Source organism: Diprion similis, chromosome 14 (assembly GCF_021155765.1).
Source record: "Diprion similis isolate iyDipSimi1 chromosome 14, iyDipSimi1.1, whole genome shotgun sequence".
Taxonomy (NCBI): Eukaryota; Metazoa; Arthropoda; class Insecta; order Hymenoptera; family Diprionidae; genus Diprion; species Diprion similis.
In genome coordinates, this window is record NC_060118.1 from 5,166,975 (window position 1) to 5,189,911 (window position 22,937).

The following is a 22,937-nucleotide window of genomic DNA, read 5'->3' on the forward strand; positions in this document are numbered from 1 at the left end:
TGACTTACTTTTTTGGTTTCTTAGGCTTGTCAGCATCATCACCAGGTTTTTTCGGAGATTCATCACGGCGTTGTGGACGGCTGGGCTTACCAGCAGCAGGAATTGACTTTGGTGTTGGCGTGTCTTTTGGCCCTTTGGTGGTTGTGATTTTTTCGAATCTCTTGTCATCCACAACGTCTCTGGCTACCATGCTATTCACCTGTTCATGGCCGATAAACTCTGTCGTTGACTCAGTAACATCTCTCTGCAAATTAGATGGCAAAAGCATTTGTTAGTTGGAATAATTAGAGTAATATACAGTGTTAGTAATCAAGTTACTAATTTTTTTATTCGAATCTATAATATTCCCTTTTTTCAATTGTTTAATTTGTATTAAAAAAAAATGTCCGTTTCGTTTTTGCTCGATATTACAAAAGAATTCTTGAATACATTACGGTATCGAGAATATTTTTTCAAAGAAAAATAACTGCGTGTATTCCTCGAGTATTGGTAACATTTTAATATAGTATTGTGTCGTAGACAGTTGACGCCATGATGTTTTTACCTTTTAGCTGAGTTGTCACTATTTCTATAAATTGTCTTATAATTAGCTTGTCTCTTCGCGCCATCCATCAACGGACAATAGTTGAGTACAATTTCACTTCGCCATATTTGTGTAAAAAAAAGGGTTCATATAAGGATCCGAACGAATAGAAAATTGCTAGCTCTTCTTCTTTGGTAAAGTTTTTTGCGCCTGATTTTCTCGTGACAAATTATAGAACTGTTTGTGACAATTCTTCTAACCCCTTAACTGTCGTTTGTAGTTGACAACCGTTAGAGATGACCCGGAAATACTACTTCTTGTTTTTCGTCTTCTATTTTTTTCTCTCGTAACTTCTATTAATTATGTAAATACTCATTTTGACCACAAGAGAACAATTTTCTTTGTTCCTCATTTTTGTGTTTTTTTTCATACCGTTGCTGATATGTTGGATAATTTCGTTATGTCGATGAAACGTTAGTAAAAAATTGACGACTTTCATTCACTGACACGTGACAGTGAAAAATATTTGGTATAGTATCGTAACATTAATTTAGACACGTTGGTATAGCTGTCGTTTCACAATTAGTATACGTAGATAATTACTACATGCCAATGCCTTATAATCTAAATATAGTGTTGAAGTAGGTTTATGTAGAATTCGGAGAGCTGCAACAATCCTTAGAAAAATCTGAGGTTAAGACGGTGATGCAAATGACTCGAAGCGATTCGCGGTATCTGACGAACGATTAACAAGCCTCAGACTACCATATATGTACAATTTTGATAGTTTACTGTTCATGGAACTCTCGTGTGGCAAAACATGTCATGCGGTATTCGAAATTTCTAAATATAAGCGCGACTCTCTTTCTCGAACAACGTGACTATACAGGCATCGGCAGCAGCTCGTTGAACCTCCATTTCTGATCTCGAGAGTCCAAGTACGCTGGTGCCGGCGATCTTTCAAGTGTGCAGCTAAGGCGGAATTCACGTACCAGAACGCTAAACATAGACAAGAAATACCCCGTCGCCGTGATCTTCAGGCACTTCAATATTAAAGAGAGCCTTAAGCGTGTTGTGAGTGTACATGGTGTGCCTAGAACTCCCACACACGCATCTTTCTTTAAGGTTAAAGCCTTTAACTCAGATGTGTACCAACTGTCTAAAGAAATCCTTATATTGCTAGGGAATTATTTTTCAGGCGAACGCTACCCTTTTTAGTCCCACTCAGATTCAACGTCACAACAATTAATCACCACCGATCTAGGGTATTTTGGATCTGTTGGTACACATCTTACTTAAGACCAATTCAGCACAAGAAAGTTTTTTGAAGAAAGGAGCTGTATTTAATCAAAGTTCTTACTAATACAAAAACCCTTTCAACTGTTTGAATATACAGAAAATGCCTATATGTAATCAATTTCTGTTTATTGGGATTTGAATTTTATTTCATACGAATTAATCGTATTTTTTGTATATTCAATCATAATCAATCCGAATCAATGGACCTTTAGGGGGGTTACGGGAGGTTCTAAACAGACTCTGTTTTGAGCCTAAACTTGGCAATTCCGGAAATTTCGGAGATTTTTAGCGTCAAGGGAGGGTCTGATATTGATTTTTAAAGAACCTATTTTACTATCTTCAAATTTTACGTAGGAGTTTCTACGTAGGGCTCAAAGTAGGCTAAATTAAAAAAACTAAACCTGCAGCTGCAGGTTGTTTCGCACCGCAATAATTAGCCGCTACTGATTGTTATAAGTGGTCAAATGGATTTTCAAAATCGCATTTGTGCTTTCTAAAAAGTTATAATTTACTGTCGTTTATCTCAGGCTAATTGCATACTTGCGCTATTCAGTTGAATAAGGTTTACTTCTCGTTTCACAAATTTTAAATTATCTATCGGATAACGCAAACATACGTTGCACATTTAAGCCGCTGAACTAATTAAACTGACACAGCAGATCGGTATGTTTAAACACTTGAGTGACTAGGCTCAACTTGCTGCATTAGAATAACATTAGTCAACAGTGTTATAGATATTTGAGTGGTCTTAGTAAGATTTCATGTCAATGACTCTAGGAGTAAGCGTAATTTTCAGAAATTGACTTCAGTTATTTATTTCATCGACATTTTCATGAATGAATTAAAAAAAAGCAATATTTAGATGAAAAATTTAATTTCACTTTTACTATTTAAAGTTTATGAAAAAAATACTTAACAGCTTAAGAAAATAAAATTTTGATGCCCCGATATTTTCTGTCAATTTTGGTGATTGAAAACGGAGAATTTACGAATAAAATCATGATTTTATTAGTAACCATCCCCCTTCTTACAGTACTACAACAACAAAAAACTAGAGCCAATCTAATATAATCATGACTTTACAAACACCAAAATTCACGGAAAAAATCAGGGGACTAAAAAAATTTTTTCTCTATTAATTATTTGAAGAGAAATTTGCTACGGCCCTAAGATTTCAGCGTATTGTCGATTTTATATCTTTGATTAATAGCAAATAAAAAAATCATACTGAAATTTTCATGAATACAGGACGTTACTCAATTTTCTCCATTACGAAAGAACGAAGGTTTGATAAAAATAACATCCTGAAGGATTTCACCACTAATATCAGACTGAATTAGTTTGTGTAGCAAGAAAAATTGATTATGATCAAATTGATAAAGATCGCTCTAGATCCGCTCTGTCGGCAGAAGATACCTGTGTAGATCAATTGAGCTCTGGCATATCTAGGGCAAAGTTCAACGTTTAACAATGAGGTACGTCAAACTTCTCAGTGTTTTGTTGTCTTATAAGGTTTGCTTGTTGAATGCTCAACATTGGCGCCGTAACCTCGATATCGTGAACTCAATTCCAAAAGTTCGATTTAACAATAAAGTTGCATTCTGATAACCCGCATGCAACGTCTCACTCACAAGAACCTTGACCGATCAATCCTAAGAAATTCATTGAAACACGTAAATATGCGGTATTTAATGGTATTTTATTCTCGCCCTAATTTCAATTGTCATTTACGCAGTGCGATTGTAATTATTTAATACAATTCTTATCATCGATCATTCTTACATCTTTCGCACATACGCGTGAAAAAATCTGTGCGAAAATTTAATCACGATCAATATTTTCATCAGCGTTAAATGGTGTGGAATAAATCAGGACCTTTTCCAATATTTTTTTGTTTCAAAAATCAAGTCGGAAATATTGTTCAAAATGTGGAAAAACCGCTGCTATTCAAGTTTCAGCTCATAATAATATTATTTAGAGGTGCCTCATCGCGATTTTATATTTCCCATTTAATTAATACGGAAAAAATTTGTTTTAAACTTTGAATTTTTATAACTCGTCAACGAATTAGTATTCTGATAAGACCATAATGTATTTTTGTAGGGAATTGAACGCTCTGCAAAAGAGGTCTGTTATCATTTTATGATAAATCTACTCTGTTGGTATAGTTATTTCAGATCAAACGTCAACAAAGAACTTTAAATAACTTTTGAAAGAGTAGATTTATCATAAATTGATAACAGACTTTTTTTTAGAGCGTTCAATTCCGTAAAAAAAATTCGTTCTGGTCTTATCAGTACACTAATGCGTTGATGTGTTACACAAATTCCAAAGATTACAACAAATGTTTCCCATGTCATTTAAATGGGAAATAAAAAAACCGCGATGCGGCACCTCTAAATATTAATATTAAGTGCTGAAACTTGGACAGCATCCTTTTTTCGTCATTTCGAATAATATTTTTGACTTAAATTCTGAAAAAAAATAGTCGACTTTTTTGATACAGTCTAACTGGTATATTTATAATCTAACTTACGAATAATTTAATGCCAATTTAACAAGGGCTTTTACATCTTCGATCCTTATCTAGTCAAGGTTTTTTTTCAAACCAATGCTATGGCTCTAAGTTGAAACGTTCTAAGAATCTTAGCCTGGCTGGTGCGCTTTGTAAAGCTTGGTAGAATGTATTACTTAAATCATTGAATTTTTATAAAATATCACGTGTAACAGAATATTCTCGAGTTTCACGAATGAATAATGATTAGAAAGAAAATTTTGCAATTGGTTTAAGAATTTTTTAAGAAAAATTGGAAAATGAGTTTGATTTAATATGACGTTTCTAGTGAGAATTTGTTGAATTTTTTTTCCTAGTTGCGTCTTATTGTAAGAAAAAAAAATGAGAATAAAACATAATTCGATGAAACAGCAGGAAGTTGTTCAAAGAGTCACCCACCACAATTTTCGTGGAATCGGATGCGGCCGCGTAGAAATGTTCGTTGATTTAATATTGAATTAATCATACTTGCTTAAAAAAGCGACGCCTTTGGACAGAAAATATTAAAAATTGTACATTAACTACTCGCCTTATTTTTAGAATGACATGATTATTATAAAAAAAAATATGAAAACAGCTGTATCAATTACTAATCTAATCCGCAGCCTTATCGCGTTTATTCAAGTTCGGCATAAATTCATTTGGTGCGCAATCGAAACGCTGCCACGAAAATATAATCTCACAGTGAAATTTTATTTAGACAGCAAGTAATTGATTATTTATGTACAAGTGTAGTAAATTTTTCAACACGTACAACGCATTGAAATGTAAGTACTAGACAACCTGCATCGCTGACAACGGAACTTATCAATTTAAACAATGCTGCGGCCAAGTCATGGGTACCCATATGAAGAACGTGCCAATGAAATCAATTCATTCGAAATTAAACCGATCTACTCGATTCGATGAAATCACGATCAGAATCGTGTGTAAAATCACGTAAACGGAGTCGTTAAATAACTCAGGAATAAGTGTTTCGAGTTAAAATATCTTGTGATATATTATGACAAATTATCTCGATTGGCGAGAAAAAAATTTCAGACACTGCCACGTAATTTTGATATATTTCTGGCTTGACTGAGTAGTTGCTGAAAGACTTGAAACGTTTTATTTCTCTATATGAAGAACAGCAAGGCGCAGAATTTTTCGAACCGGTGTTTCATGTTTGAAATATGACGTGAAAAAATACTCATAAAATGTGCCACGTTTCATTACAGGTTGTTCTTGAGTAGGATTGTGTGAGATACTTTATACACTCGCATGGAAACACAGTGACTCATTTATGCAGAGATAAGCAGATTCGAGGTAACATTTGAAAAGGTTGAGGTTACAGCTCGAAAAAAATCTCGGTAGCTAATGCAGCCATTTGTAGGTATTGTACTTCACGTTGAATCTCATGTTTGAGTACTATCGAAACGTTCTCTACCGATATACTTCATGCAATTATGATCAAACTTCAACTGAAAAGTTCTTTAACGTTAAATTAGTTTTGACTTGGCAAAAAAGTAGCATTACAAACGAACATTTTTTCAAAGTCACGTTCTCCTGTCAAATTATCTATGTAAGTATATCACGCGTGATGAAAACTTCAAATGCTACTCTGCGTTCTTGTATCAAAGTCAGATGCAGCTTAAACATTCATTGACGTATTAAGTAATTCTCGTAGTTAAACAAGTGAAGTCTAAGCGAATCATGGATATTTTTAGCCGTGAACAGTTCATGTGCGCATGTATTATATCGTCTCTACGCATAACCTATACCTATATATACATATATGCATACTCGTGCATGTTAAGTTACGCGTACAACGAACCGACACAGTTTGAAACAGGTGAAAGTAGACCTCAGTGTCGGTAGAATTAAGGCACGTATCATCGCCGGTTATTTTTCTGCAGTGAGTTAATGAAATAGCAAAGGATTAGTTCTGATCGAGGAATTTCGAACTTTTTGTTTGGTCACTCACCAAGTCATGACGTTTTTCCGTTGTGTAATCAGTGGTGATGTATTCCTCGGTGACATCGCGTACGTCCTTGACACTGGTGTAACTCGATGACTGCTCGATGACGTATGAAGATTGTTGGATATCAGTTACGTCCTGCAGATCAATGGTGGTCTGACTGAAGGTCATTTTAGTAACTTCGTCTGGGCTTTGCTCTGATGGGTGACGTTTTGGAACGACGTCCTTCGGCGAACTCGGATGTTTTGGTTTCTTTCCGTCAGTTGGCTTCTCTGGCTTTTCTGTAGATTTCGGTTTTTCGTAAACGAAAGAACCATTCCAGGTCGAAGAACCGGGTTTATCTGGTCTGAAGGATTTGTCTGTGGGACTCTCTGGTCTTCGGTCTTCAGGTTCTCGTTTTCCAGCAGGACGGTCAGAAGAACTTTCAGGTTTTTCATAAAGATTTTCCGACTTTTTAGGCTTCTCGGTACTGTCTCCGGGCTTCTTCTGTTCAGGCCTTTTATCAGCTGGGGCGTCGGTTGGAGTAGTAGAAGGTTTTTGAACCACGGAATCAGTAGGGCGTTTTCCATCTGGTTTCTTTTTACTGTCAGTGGGCTGTTTTTTATCAGCAGTTGGTCCCGTTTTTGGCTCGGGTTTCTTACCGGTCGGTTCTTTAGGCTGTTCATAAACGAAAGCACCGCTCCACGTCGAAGAGCCAAGTTTGGTTGGACGAGTCGACCTATCATCGGGGCTTTCTTCCCTTTTGGGCTTTTGGCCAGGAACCGATTTTTCATCTGGACGCCTTTTAGGCTCACCTGGTCGCTGTTGAGGCATTTTGTCACCGTCAGGTTTCTTCGGCTGACCACGATCATCCCTTGGTTTATTGTCTGGTGATCCTTCATAGACTACTGTTTCGGAAACAACTGTTGAACCAAATTTCTTTGTGTCACTCACAGACGTTTGTTCGCTAATATAAGTATTTATTGTTACATCAGTAACGTCTTCAGTAATGTCCCGAATATCAGTGGAAGTTGTGGACGATTTTCGAACAACTGTGTCAGTAATTTTCTGATCCTTTGGGCGCTCGTTAGATGGTTTTTTCTTGTCTTCTAATGGACGTTTTTTGTCATCAGTCGGTTCTTTCTGCTGACTAGGTTTCTTATTGACTGGTGCTGGTGTTTTAGGCTGTTCATAAACGAAAGCACCGCTCCACGTCGAAGAGCCAAGTTTGGTTGGACGAGTCGATCTGTCTTCGGGGCTTTCTTCCCTTTTGGGTTTTTGGCCAGGAACCGCTTTATCATCTGGACGCCTTTGAGGCTCACCCGGTCGCTGTTGAGGCATTTTGTCACCATCAGGTTTCTTCGGCTGACCACCATCATCCCTTGGTCTATTGTCTGGTGATCCTTCATAGACTACTGTTTCGGAAACAACTGTTGAACCAAATTTCTTCGAGTCACTCACAGACTTCTGTTCGCTGACGTAAGTATTTATTGTTACATCAGTAATGTCTTCAGTAATGTCTCGAATATCAGTGGAACTAGTGGACGAGTTTCGAACAACTGTGTCAGTAATTTTCTGATCTTTTGGGCGCTCGCTGGATGGTTTTTTCTTGTCTTCTAATGGTCGTTTTTTGTCATCAATCGGTTCTTTTTGCTGACCAGGTTTCTTATTGATTGGAGTTGGTGTTTTAGGCTGTTCATAAACGAAAGCACCACTCCACGTCGAAGAACCAAGTTTGGTTGGACGAGTCGACCTGTCTTCGGGGCTTTCTTCCTTTTTGGGTTTTTGGCCAGGAACCGCTTTTTCATCTGGACGCCTTTTAGGCTCACCCGGTCGCTGTTGAGGCATTTTGTCACCGTCAGGTTTCTTCAGCTGACCACCATCATCCCTTGGTCTATTGTCTGGTGATCCTTCATAGACTACTGTTTCGGAAATAACTGTTGAACCAAATTTCTTCGAGTCCCTCACAGACGTCTGTTCACTGACGTAAGTATTTATTGTTACATCAGTTACGTCTTCAGTAATGTCTCGAATATCAGTGGAACTTGTGGACGATTTTCGAACAACTGTGTCAGTAATTTTCTGATCTTTTGGGCGCTCGCTGGATGGTTTTTTCTTGTCTTCTAATGGACGTTTTTTGTCATCAGTCGGTTCTTTTTGCTGACCAGGTTTCTTATTGATTGGAGTTGGTGTTTTAGGCTGTTCATAAACGAAAGCACCACTCCACGTCGAAGAACCAAGTTTGGTTGGACGAGTCGACCTGTCTTCGGGGCTTTCTTCCCTTTTGGGCTTTTGGCCAGAAACTGATTTTTCATCTGGACGCCTTTTAGGCTCACCTGGTCGCTGTTGAGGCGCTTTGTCACCATCAGGTTTCTTCGGCTGACCACCATCATCCCTTGGTCTATTGTCTGGTGATCCTTCATAGACTACTGTTTCGGAAACAACTGTTGAACCAAATTTCTTCGAGTCCCTCACAGACGTCTGTTCACTGACGTAAGTATTTATTGTTACATCAGTTACGTCTTCAGTAATGTCTCGAATATCAGTGGAACTTGTGGACGATTTTCGAACAACTGTGTCAGTAATTTTCTGATCCTTTGGGCGCTCGTTGGATGGTTTTTTCTTGTCTTCTAATGGACGTTTTTTGTCATCAGTCGGTTCTTTTTGCTGACCAGGTTTCTTATTGATTGGAGTTGGTGTTTTAGGCTGTTCATAAACGAAACCACCACTCCACGTCGAAGAGCCAAGTTTGGTTGGACGAGTTGACCTGTCTTCAGGCTTCTCTGGCTCTCCAGGCCTTCGTTCGGGGGACGTTTTTCCATCTGGCCGACGTCCAGATTGACCAGGTTGCCTTTCGGGTGATTTATCGAGGTCTTCAAGCCTCTTCGGCTTCCTGGAGTCATCTCTTGATTGCTTATTTTCAGACTCTTCGTGCACTATTGTTTCAGACACACTTGTTGAACCAAACTTCTTCGAGTCTTTTATGGAAGTCTGTTTGGTAACGTAAGTACTAGTCGTTACGTCCAACGTATCCCTGATATCTTCTGAAGTTTTCCGGAGATCTGCGGAAGTCATAGTTGATACTTGACCTGTCGTGTCAACCAATTTTCCGCCCTTGGGACGTACGTCAGTTGGCCTTTTTTTGTCATCAGATGGCGTTTTCTTTTGAATAGGTTTTGGAGTAGATTCTTGGGGTTTTTCGTAAACGAAAGACCCATCCCAAGTTGAAGATCCAGGCTTTGTGGGCCGGATGTTTTTGTCTTCTGGAGCGGATCCCTTTTTAGTTGGACTCTCTGGTCTTTCGACAATATTTTCTCTGGGAAGAGGAGTTCTTTTCTCAGGGCTGCCAGGTCGACGCTGACCGGGTTTTGAATGAGTCACAGATCTATCAACAGGTTTTCCGTCGCGAATCAGTAATGTTTCAGTAGACATGGTTGAAAAATCCACGTTCTTCGAATCTCTATAACTTTCCTGGGCATGAGACTCTTCTACGACGAAAGAGCTGCTGGTAATTACATCAGACGTACTGGATACATCTTTAGTTGTATTGCCGAGGCTCAAAGTACTATCACTCACGTGCTTTGTGGTCTTACGCCCCACATCGGAAGGCTTTGCGGTGGAGGGTCTCTTGTCTCCATCGTTCGGTTGCCGTTTTCCATCATTTGGCTTTCTCTGATCATCGACAATGGGTTCTTTCCGCAAATCTGCAGGCTTTTTTTGCCCCTGTGGTTTTTCAATAACGAAGGAACCATCCCACGTTGAAGAACCGGGCTTTGTTGGACGAGCACTTTTGTCATCAGGAGGGCCTGTTATTTTGTCTGGGCTTCTCTGCCCATCGACAGTCTTATCTCTCGGAGTGGGTGTTCTCTTATCAGGGCTACCAGGGCGATGTTGATCGGTTGAGGAATAAACTGTGTGTCTTTCGACTGGCTTACCATCGCGCATAACTACCGTTAACGACGTAGAGAAATCTGTATTCTGCAAATCAGTGTAACTCGCCTGGATGTCGGATCGCTCCACGACAAAGGAGCTCGTGACGACTTCGGAAGTGCTAGAAACATCCTCGGTCGTGTTAGCGATGCTCAAAGTACTGTCACTTACATGTTTCGATGTTCTACGCTCCACATCACTTGGCTTGCCATCTGAAGGTCTTCTGGTCGTTGGTTTCTTACCATCGTCAATCGGTTGTTGTCTTCCATCGGTCGGTTTCCTTTTCTCATTGACTCGGGGTTCTTTCCGAGAATCAGCGGGCTTCTGTGCTGTTGGTCTCTTTTCGACAACGAAGGAACCATCCCATGTCGAAGAGCCGGGTTTTGTGGGTCGAATACTCGCGTCATCGGGATGAGCGGTCTTTTTGTGTGGGCTTCCAGGAGTATTGATGAGTTTGTCTGGCGAACTCGGTGCTCTCTTATCAGGACTATCGGGATAATGTTCATCAGTGATGGATCGAATCGTTTGTTTTTCGACAGGTTTGCCATCCCGAATTATTACCGTCTCCGTTACCGTCGTGGAGAAATCTAGATTCTTTGAGTCGGTAAAACTCTCTTGGATATTGGATTGTTCTACAATGATAGAACTTGAAATGACTTCATCTTCTATAGTACTACCTATGTTCAAGGTAGTGTCACTGCCGTGGCGTAAATTTTTGCGATCTTGTTCACTTGGGCTACCGCCGGTGAGTCTTTTATTCTCAGTGGTGGGTCGTTGTCTACTGTCACTTGGTTTTTTACCATCACCGATCACAGGTTGTCTTTTTAAGTCAGCAGGTTTCTTTTGATCTGATACCTTTTCATACAAAAACGAACCATCCCATGTCGAAGATCCTGGTTTTGTGGGTCTTGCAGTCTTGTCTGGACTGTCAAGATGTTCTGATGGAGTTGGATGTCCATCTAGTGGATGCTTCCTCTGAGCAGTACCAGGACGATTACCTTGCTGGTCATCGTAAACAGTGGTTTCTGACGTAATTGAAGAAATACTTACATGGTCTTTACAGTCGGTAAAACTTTGCTGACTTGAGGAGTGCTCAACAATGTATGAAGTTGACACAGTATCGACTTCATTGATGGAATTATCTTCTGTGACGTCAGAAATGTCTATTACGTTGCTACGCCTGTTAGTCCTTCTGGTCAAAGAATCCACAGGGCTACCGTTAGGTGGGTGGCGTCGGTCAGAAGTTGGTGTTTGTGGTTTTTCGTAAATAAAGTGACCGTCCCAAGTTGATTGGCCAGGCTTATTGCTTACAGGTACACGGTCTCTGGGATGTCCTCGTGACTTATCAGGGCTTTCAGGACGATTGTGAGGAGTATGACTAATAGTTCCTCTCCCAGAAGGCTCTTCTTCGATGATTGTTTCCGATACAGAGGTTATCTTATCGATGTTTTTTATATCGCTACTTGACGAATGTTCAACTATATAGGAAGAGGAGACTGATTCGGAGACGTTACTGACGTTAACTTCTTCGGTTATGTCTTGTACTTCCACGGAATCATTTCTCGGCTTAGTTCTTCTCACCACCGTAGCATCGGTCGATTGTTTGGATCTATTATCTTGCGAATTTTCTCGCATATATTGACCGTTTGGATTTAACTGACCAGGCTTGTTGATTCGGGTACCCTCTGGAGGATCTGCAACAGTTTGTGGGGTCCTGCCATCGTCCGTATACACATAAGATTCCTTGCTGACATCTACACGTTCGCGTGTCAAAAATTCTGATGATTCTGTAGATCCTCGAGCAGTGTGAACATTAGTCGTAGATTCTTTGTTGTAGGAACCATCTAGATTCGATTCTCTCGAGTCAATACGTCTCGTGGATTCGACTACTCCATCTTGGCCAGGATGCTGAAATATTGAAGCATCAGATGTATTCCACTTTCGGGTAGGGGAAGGTTTTTCATAAACAAATTTTCCATCCCAAGCAGAGTCTCCGGGCTTTGAGTAGCGCGTGTTTTGATCACTGGAATCGGTTTCATGAATAAATGTTGACGTCTGTTGGTCTATAGATGTTTCTTCACTATCCGTGAACCCGCTAGTTTCCGAAGGCACACGGCGAGTGACACTGCTAATGAGCTTTCCAGTAGAATCATACGTGTTTACAGTTTCCAAAGTATAACTTTGAACGGTGGAGTCTTGATCTTGAATTACGGTACTGGAAGATCGTTTCTGATCAATGTGAGTCGAGCCGCGAACTTCGGTGGTATTCGAAGATCCCTGTTGTATCTGTGTTACAGATTTATTGTCGCCAGCGATTGTTCGAGATACATTAGTACTTTTATCCTTCGACTTTTTTGACGACGGAGAATCTTTTCCAGTTTGACGTAAGACGCTTGAACTTGACGTGTTCCTTGGATTTTGTTTTACCGATTTTTCGAGGACGAAATTTCCGTCCCACGTAGATGCACCGGGCTTGGTATTATGTGCGGTACCGTCACTTCGTACCTGCTCAGTCGTCGCTACACTTTGGCCAATACTATCTGTTACTCTCGTACGAATTGTTACATTACCTGTTGTTTTGTCTGGACTCACCCGCTCGCCAATAACTTTAACGTTTTGGGAAGTAGGTAAGGTTTTATTACCATCCTTACCATCAGCTGGTAGTACGCTTGTCTCACTGTCAACGCTTTCCGTCTTTGATGATGTAACTTTTCCGTTGTCGTTTACTCTGTGTCCAGCCTTTTGTATTTCCGTTCTTGATTTCACCGTTTGACCATCTTTAGTTACACCTTGCTCCACCAGTTGACTTGACCTCACCGATTCGAACGATTTTGAAGATGTTTGACTCGTAGGATTAGAATGACTAGCAATTTGATCGGAACTTGTCACTGATGACGATTGCTCAATGTGGGCCTGCACGGATGATGAAGATTTCACGACGGTATTTGAAGAGGAAGATGATTTTTGACTGCTTTCAAAATGAGAAGAGCTGATCTGATCAGTACTTTGACCTTTCGTCGACCGTATAGTTGCAGCATGATCTCCATCTGAAATCTGTTTCAGACTTTTACCTGAATTTGTTGTTCGTTTTTCATCACTAATTCCTTTCTTCGTTTGCTTTATTTGCTCCCTTTGCTCTCCCGCAATAAAATCTGTTGAACTCTGCCCAGCCTTAGACGTTGACGATGAGTGTTTGACTGTTTTTGGCGCATGCTCAATTACCTTGACAACATGTCCCTTCGAATCCATTATCACCTCACGACTGGAACTGCTCACCTCGGTAACACTGCTTCGAGATTCGCTCTTCGTGACTTTCGATGCTTCTTGAACTACACTTGACGTTGAAACAATTTCTGTCGAAGCAACTGTCGCATTTTTTGAAGTGGATTGTGACACGTCAGCTACAGAGCTAGACGAGGTACTGGCAACTTCAGTAACATTCTTATCGGAGCCTTTAGTTTTCGTCTTATTTGCTGTTCCTTTTTTGTGAATCGTCATGTTAACACTTTTTTTTTTACCACCGACCGTTTGCTAATATTACTTGTATAAAAGACGTTCCGGACACTATACGTAAAGCGACACTTTGCTATCGAATGTTAACAAGTTCAACTTCCACAATCGTAGTAATTTTAATTTATTTAAAAATACCGTCGTTTATATAACCAACGATAATCCAGAGTTATAAAAAGCTTAGAAAAATTCTGTGTAAAACTGTTTTAAAAATTTGCACAAAGTGAAAAAAAAAGAACAGCACCGATCTCACTCAAAATTTATAAGATTATAAAATATAAATAAAAAAATTTTGGGTAACGCTTCTTGCCCGGCTTTACTTTTCAGCCTGTATCAATACCGTTCGCATTCACTAACTCACTTTTTCGTAAAAATATCGCGGCAAGAAGTAAAAAACACGTCGTGTCAGCTACGTATCGCTCGTCCGTATGGTCGGCACCGCGACGCGTCAAATCCACCGGACCGGCCTCTTCTGTACTAGTTATAGCTGCACGAACTGGTTAACGCGAAGCTGGCCGTAATCCCCACTCTGGTGCTCCGTACACCTCGCATCAGTAAAAGACCGTAGGAGGCGTCTGAAATAGCAAACACCAGCGAACACTTACGTCTTCTGGTGGTATCAATGTTGGACTGACACTAGCGGAAAGGTGGGGACCACGCACGGAGAGCGGCGGAATAAGGACACCTTTGCGAAAACCGGTTTAACGATAAATATAAGGCCCAAGATGTTGGCGAATAAACTGACTGGCCACAGACCCATGACACGCTGATCAAAAACGGTGATAAGCCTGTTCGAAATATTGTTCGCTGATGAGATATTTTTTTTTCAATAATGGGAGGATGGGAGTCTTACGTAATAATCATTTGACGTATTAGGTAACTTAAATACCGCACGACAGGATTACAGAATGAGTATATTTACCTTTAATCTTTTCAATAAAGCTGTTTTTCGCTCTGCAGTCTCGCTCTTGCCTTTTTTGTCATAAACACTCCGACTGCAGCTTAGCATTTATTGCCAACAGAAGTGATCGCTGGTCAACATAGCAGTTAACAAACCGTGACATCGAGTTAGAATCGCTAATTAATAATTCTTGTTACTTTTATTGGCGAGAATAGTTCAACCGTCGCGGATATTACAGAAGATATTACGGAGAAGGCAGTTTTTTAGATACATATTGTGTACGGGGGACTTGGAAAAGTTTAACTTGAACTTTCCGACAAAGATTTCGGATGAACTTTCTCCACCATCTTGTCTTTTTGTGATAACATATACTATTTGTTTCGTTTTTTTATACTCTATAAGTTAGGTCACATGAATTTTTTACCTACCGGTGATCATTGTTGAGATATCGAACGAGAACGTAAAAATTAAGACATTTAAATTATTATCGAAGTTGCCAAAAACCTTGCTAAAGGTTACATGTTAACAGGTTACCAAAAGACTCAGGTAAGTGAATAGTTGGGAGTCTTTTATCCTGGTAAAGTTGCTTCGAACAAAAAAAAAATTCAAGTCCTTCTTTGGTAGTCGGATGCATATTGACAGGAATGGTAAACCTAACCTGATTCTTTCACAATTGTAGTTGACGACCTGGCTCTATTCTCTCGTGGACATGATTGATTTCTGAAAGCTGTGTTTCGACTCGGTTATTTTTACTCTTTATTTCACGTATGCTTAGTTCAAGTTTTTTTTTTTTTTTTTTTTTTTTTTTCTTTACTTCTCTGGCCGATTATATTATAATTGTTCTAAAGTTAAGTCATTAACTTTTATTTCATTTTAACATTTCTTTATATGAAGCAAAAAAGTTATTACCACTCCCATTGTAATTGTTAATTCAATTTTTATGATTGTAAATAAACTAATTACAGTTTTGAGGAGGGCCTCCCCTCAAAGGGTCGAAACATAAATGAGATTTTGGTTCTTGATTGGCCTACAATACCGAAAAAAATTACTATTACAATTTTCAGATTCTCGACCTGTTAATCGGCGCTTCGCCTTGGCCTTCGTTTCGTCGTTATTGCGCAAGATGTCGAGATTCGGGAAGGTTTTCTACATTCCTTCTTCTGTCTTACAGGTATGATATCTATTTATCTTTTCATCCACTTGGGTACTTTTCGGCAATTAAACCTCGACCGGCTCATTGTTCTTCTACAGCATTAAAGTACCTACATATGGAGTATAATACACTAGCGGGTAACAGTAAATCTCATTGTCAGAGTCAGCCAACGAGTTTAAACCGTGTTACGTCATCTTGCTTCGAAGCTGTGCGCGGTGGTTCTTTATACCTGAAGAGAAAAACTTTCAGCAGCTCAGATCGCGACATATGCGCAGTTGCCATAATGCTCAGTTTCACGAATCGACTCGTCATTCATCATTATGCATACATTGGGAGCGTGAACATAAATATTTGCGATCATCTGATTCATACAGAATATTACTAGAAGGCGAGTTGCCGTTCGATTTTATAACACAGGTTTGCAAAAAAATATTTTATTTCAACTGCGCAGGATGTTTTTGGTAAATGTTATGTTTCGAGTGTGCTGAATCCACAAATGACTTCCATTTCCCTTCATCACGTTCAGTATTTTTGCAAAATACAAGGTGTCTGCATAAAAAAACGTAACAATAATGAAAAAACCACAATTTTATTGCAATCAACTAAACAATATTTCTTATAAAATTCATCAAATAATTTCATCATGAAATGTACTCAATATTCCGTGCTCATTATTTTTGCCTATGAAACCTTTTTTTCTTATCTTTAATACTTTTGCGCACACACTTTCCATTTTCTCTTCTCCTGTTTATATTTATTCTTGAGTTTCACGCTTATACATCGCGTTACTAATGCCAAAAGGGCGTATTTCAAAATATTTTTTTTCTTCAATCAATTAAAAAATGTGTATAATGTAGACAATCTTTAGAAACTTCTTTTTTTCCATTTTTTCCATAGATTTATACAATATACACATTTTTAAGTTAATTGTAAAAAAAAAAAAAAAAAATTCGATACGCCCTTTTGGCATTATTACCGCGACATATTAAATGAAAATAAGAAATCACTTTTGTATATGACTTTTATAATCAAGAATAGAATATCAGATTTCCCGTTAAACGGGAGTTTCACTTCAAATGGAAGAACAAACACGAGTTCAAGAAAAATCTATGAGAGTATTTTTCCCGGTTTCAATGAGTAAAAATCTATGAGAAATAGTAGAAAAACTTGTGCAGTGTCAATTTCGTCTACCTTCAATTCATGTCGGCTTCAGAACCAATAGAGGTTCATTTGGCGTTTCTTTGAGGATAATATTTATAACACTACAGATACATAGATTCAAGTGTTTTTCTTTCTTCATTCCTATGACGTCCTCTGTACTTTACTATCGCGCAATTTGATTGCCGAGAATTGCTATCGACGACGCAATTAAAGCAAACCAGGAAAGTCTGGTTCCTTGTTTGCAAAATGTAACGATTCTTGTTTGTCCATTTCCATGAAATTGGTGTGGAACGTGTTTGATGAACTTCATATTCAATGAATTGGCGGAAAAATTTATTACCATTTCTCAATCATGGCTGCTGTTGAAGAAATAATTACATATTATTATTAGCAATCATTTCTCCTTCTTTTCATAATCTTAGTCAACACCTATGTATGAGTCATTTCATGCTAGCTTGACCATATTTTGACATCAGTACTTTTAATTTCGTTGAAACATATTCATGTAGTACTGTAAGGTCCTCGATTTAATTTTGAACTTCACCTTTTATGGAATTCTAAACAAACTTTCCAAAATATAATCTGCTGTGTGTCTATCGTTGAATGATCAGTCGGTCAGAAAAAAAAAAAAATTTCTAGCACTCTCAAAGTTTTAGAATCATAAAAATGATAGTCTGAATATTTTATAAATTTTGATGAGATTTAGAGATCCAATCGACACTTTAACGTACATGTTTGTAAATGAAGCATTCGAGAAATTGATTATTAATTAAATGTTTGGAAAATGCCGTAGGAACATTTGAAGAAAAAAAAAAAATACTAAATCTTCTTACACATGCTAAGTTTATTTCAGAGCCAAGAAAATTCAATAATTTTTTCCAATATATTTTAGAGGCTTCGGAAGTTATTGTGAGCTCATTGTGTAATTTGTTAATAAACATTGAATTGAAAAAAGAAAAAATACATTTCAATTATTTTTCAATATTCTATCTGACGATACTAATGGAATTTTTCATTTGAACACGTAATTGGGATTTCCAAACTGTAACTGTTACGTAAAAAAGTTTCGATCTAATTAAAAACTGTTAGATCACAACTGGTCGAGTTGGCATGGAATCCCCCGCATGTGTGATGCGTTATTAGTATACACACACTTCGTGAAACCGCAGTGACACAAATTATCTCACTATTATATCGCGAATCTTATATTGCGCGAGACTTTTGATCGGTACAAGTACAAGCATATATTCGTACATCGTATTTCTATAAAAAAGAAAAGACATATACCTTGTATCAATACAAAGCGAATGATGTATCAGTAAAACATGGCACGTAAAAAGGATCATGATCGATACGAATCGATATTGTAATGCTACAGCATGCGTGTTGAATACGGCATATTTCAGCTTGCTCTTGCAGCTCGTATGTCTGACGATGCGCAATGACGCATAATAAATGTGGTAGATCTTTTATGGCCCGGAGAGAAACTCTCCGGCGACTACTTCGTCAGTCAGTTCCAGAAAAAGCGATACCAGACTGAAGGTGTGGGCTTCATTTACGTGGAGGTAGTATAAGGCATACGTTTGCGGCTTGCGGTTTTCTCTGGCCAACATTATTTCCCACGAACTGTGTATGATTCGCGGTTTTCATTATATGTATAGTCACTCCCAAGCTGTACATGATCTATCCAAGAGAACGGGACCCTTGAAAGTCTCGGATTTTCTAAAGTCTTAGAACTTGAGTCCGGGCCGGATTATTTTGACATCGGTGTTGTTAAAGAAGGAACCTGAATTCACGGCTTCAGAAATAGATTTTTTTATTCATAAAATAAGAACTAAACACGTCAAGACCATACGGTAGTCATACCTTTACTGAATGAGGAATCTCACCCTTTTTCTTCCGATATTAAATGAACAAACGATAGGAAGCTAATTAGTTATTATTCATTCAGATCGGATGAACTATACACGAATTCGGCATTCAAAAAATATGTACAATAACTATGTGAGGCGTGTCACATTGTTAATCAATCCGCTTTTGGTCAAACTTCATGGTTTTATCAAACCGTCAAGTTTTTAGATCAGACTGTAAGTTTAATTAAATTATTTGTCAGAACACAAAAATTAGGCGCATTTGTATGTACATTTTCTTTTACGATTTACCATTTTTTGATCCCTTTTATTAGAAAATTCTGAGGAATAGGATACTGTTCTCCTAGGAATCTAAAACATTCGTAAAATATTGGCGATTCGTTGAGAAATGCAAATTTTTTTTTTCTTTTCCTTTTTTTGTCTATTCTAACCTTTAGCACAGTGTGTGAATAATATTCTCACGAAGCAATTGTTATTCTCAGGAATATTTATATATTTTCTAAAAAAATGTATTTTCTCAAAACTTAGAGTCATTTTCGAGGGGTTAATCACTAGGCGAAAATGGCGTACACCGATTACAATTACAGTGATTACAAGTTGATTACAAAGATTACATAGATTACATAAAGATTACAAAGATCTCAGAAGATTAGTAAAAGTATTTTACAAAGTATTTGCGTACTAAATTACATAATTTACTTATAATTAACTTTTCTCGGATTGACGGTTAGAAAGCTGTTGAAATGCTAAAAATTAGATGAAACTACGTTTAATGGCTATTAACCAATAAATTGAGAAACCGATTCCAAAACATAAATGAAAATGTGCATTGAAGAGTATTATGAGGATTCTCCCTGTGGCGGAATTTCGGTACTAATTTGCTTAATTTTGCCCTCGGTCATTTGAGGATTTTCGATTCTGAATCTAAAATTAAAGTCCTCATATTATCAATGCTCCATCTAATCCAGCGAATTAAAATTGTGATAAGCAGTTTTGGATTCAACGCGTCAAATTATTTTATGAAAGGTTTTTTAGATTCCACATTTTTCAAGCCACAAATTGTAAAATACACACACTACTGAAAAAAGTAACAGAGATGACCTAGCAAAAGTTTTTTGACTGAAAAAATCTCTACGTGTGTGAAAAAAAAGATATTATACTTTTCAAACACAACGATTGTTTTGAAATATTCATTTTATAAAAGAAGTACAAATTTCATTTCAATAAATCTATACTTGACACCTTCAACGAGACGATATTTCATTCTCAACTACACATTTTTCTAATTCCCTGTGTGGTTTATTCATTTTTCTTTCGAGATTATTGATCTAAGAGAAAGAATTAGTTGAAATAATTATCTGATGCATCGTTTATGAAGTACAGGACACTTATTTGGATCTGATAGTGGAGATAAAAAAACTATTCCTAAAAACGATAGTGACTTTTTTATAACTTGACGCAGTCAGAAATCAGGTATTGGTGATATCAGGGCTTCTTGTACCATTCGTTCAAAATGGCAGACTGAAGCGAACCTGTTAAGGCCTACGAAAACAGACACCTTATCATATTTATATCAGAACGGAGCCGGACCAACTGTTAAACCATAAACTTCACGGTTATTTTGGTAGATTCCATGAAGAAACTGGGCCGAGTATTGTTTTTTACGCTTTATCTGATAATAATGGGACAGAGTTCTTCCGACGTGTCACTTAGACCTGAACTAAAACTCCTAAACTCAGGAGGATTTTCAATCCGGTAAAAACTATCATTTGGACCTGTTGTTTCAGCAAAAATTTTAGAAAAAATTGATTGCACTGATTTGAAAGAGTCGAATGCGTCCGGGTTTAGGATATTTTCGTTCTATATCGTATCTCGTGTGTAGTTCTTGTAAATTTTTAAATCGTTATATCTTTACGTATAATTGAAATTTAATTTTTGAGGCGGTGTAAAATATAGGTAAAGTAGTTAATCGTTTGATCGAACCGTTTTTGGAACGTCAAGGTAACCTGTAACTGCTGCAGGGAGGGAAAGGATTATATATTTGAGTCGAGTGATATTCGATTCATTCAACTAAAAGTTACATTCAAATGCAGCGAATATAATACTTACTTAATTCAACAGAATACTTTTATCGAACGAAATACTTGTGACAACTTAAAATAGAATTAAACATTTTAAACAATTATGAGTTTATTCGAAATAACACGGCGCGAGTTCCTTGCAATAACGTAAATTTTGAAATATTGTAAATTATTACTAAAAATCCTATTGAATGTACCTCAATTGTTTTGTTTTAAGAATATTAAATTGTTGTATCAAAACTAGAAAGGTATTTGTCGAATCAGGGAATTCGCTTGACTAAATCATTTTGACAAACTGACTAAATCGAAATCGTTCAATCGAGAAGTCATCGCATTCGGAGCAAATAAGGGTTACTAGATTGAAGTGAATGGACTCCCACAAAATCTATTTTGTTTATTCACGAACTCCTTTTCCTCCGTGTGTACAGAACTGGTGTCTTGACATTATAAAGTTACAGTTTCGTACGTGATCAGCGATGTGTAGGCATAAATGCCTACTCGAGTTGTACGAGTATGGGTGCCTCCACAATCTGCCGGCCCGCACACATGCCTTTATGGGTGTATATGTGGGTACGATGTACGTGTCCACAGCCGACTACGTCTAAGTCCCTGGCGCCCCGTATTTGGTTAACATGGCGATTTCCAGTAGGCGAACCGGTCGACTCGCGCCGTAAGATTCGCTCTGGCTCTGAGAGGCGAGGCTTTTGTGTCACGTCGCATGACCTGGAGACGCCAACGCGCGAATCGGCTATTTTTACGACTTATCCTTTAACTTGTCCCTCGCTCTGTCCGCGGAAACAATGGAAGACGCAGAAAGAAATTCTGCTTCAAGAGAGTTTATATTGTTGTTCTTATTATTGGATTTCAGGCGTTTGTAGGTTATGTGATGTAACAGATGTAACAGATTTTTAACAATTTTAATAACGTGCCATGGGCATGCCACATTTTATACCAGAAGAGAAAGTAAAGAACGGATGAACTAAAGTCATGAGTATATTAGACCGTATCAAAAAAATCGACTATTTTTTTCAAAATTTTCAACACAAAAAAGTATGTAATATGTAATTTAAGTCTTGAACCACTCACATACGTCTAACTGTACTAACTAACTTTACGTCAAGACACAACGAGGGTTAATCACTCATTGATTTGATGTACACTTGATTCCAAGATTACAAAGATTTCGAAAGACTTCAAAAGATTTCAAAAGATTTCAATGGATTTCAAAAGATTGCAAGAGACGTCAAAGGATTTCAAATGATTTCAAAGAATTTCAAAAGATTGCAAGAGACGTCAAGGGATTTCAAAGATTTTGAAAGATTACATGAGACCTCATGGGATTTCAAAGGATTTTTCAAAGCAAAATTTCAGAGATTTCAAAAGATTTTAAGAGGCTTAAGAGATAAAGGAAGATTTCAAATATTTGAAAAATTTCCAAAGACTTCAAAAGATTTCAGAGCGTTTCAAACCATTTCAAGAGATTTCGAAAGATTTCAAGAGACTTCAAAGATTACAGAATGTTTCAAAAGATTTCAGAGGTTTCAAGGGATTTCAAAAGATTTCCGGAAAAGTGTACACTGTGAGCTTTCACGAGGGATTAACTCCTAGTTGCACACAGATTACACATTGAACATATTTCGAGTTTCAACTCTTATTGATAGGCAAGCAGCAAGACCACGAAATTATTGAAATAGAACACATTGACATTATAAATTACGATAAAGACTGACGATTTTGTATTTCCGTAAGCAAAACTTTGCACCAAGTAACCGACCAAATGCTACCAACCCAACCCAAATAAAATAAAAATCTCGAATATCTGATTTTATGGCACAGTTTGGAATCATATTGAGTAATGAACGTAATTCTGAAAAATAGGTATCACCGAAAAATACGGCTCATATCAAGCCTGGGTGAGGATTCTAAATTTCCTGAACAACAAAACATTAGAACACTCAATGGTATGAAAAGATATATGATTTCGAAACTGAATAATGGGTCAATGTTGCGTGATTCGC

The 22,937-nt window shown here is 37.8% G+C and overlaps 1 protein-coding gene across 1 annotated transcript in view; it reads right to left on the reverse strand.

Annotated features, from left to right (window-relative positions):
- Positions 1 to 14,229, reverse strand: part of LOC124414628 — a 33,683-nt gene extending 19,454 nt beyond the window's left edge. The window contains exons 1-3 of the mRNA XM_046895628.1: positions 8,281 to 14,229; positions 6,340 to 7,776; positions 9 to 244 (exon numbers count right to left, since the gene is read on the reverse strand). Coding sequence (XP_046751584.1) covers positions 9 to 244; positions 6,340 to 7,776; positions 8,281 to 13,740 — 7,133 coding nt within the window. The 5' untranslated portion in view covers positions 13,741 to 14,229. The remainder of the gene's footprint in view (positions 1 to 8; positions 245 to 6,339; positions 7,777 to 8,280) is intronic.
- Between the last annotated feature and the right edge of the window lie 8,708 nt (positions 14,230 to 22,937).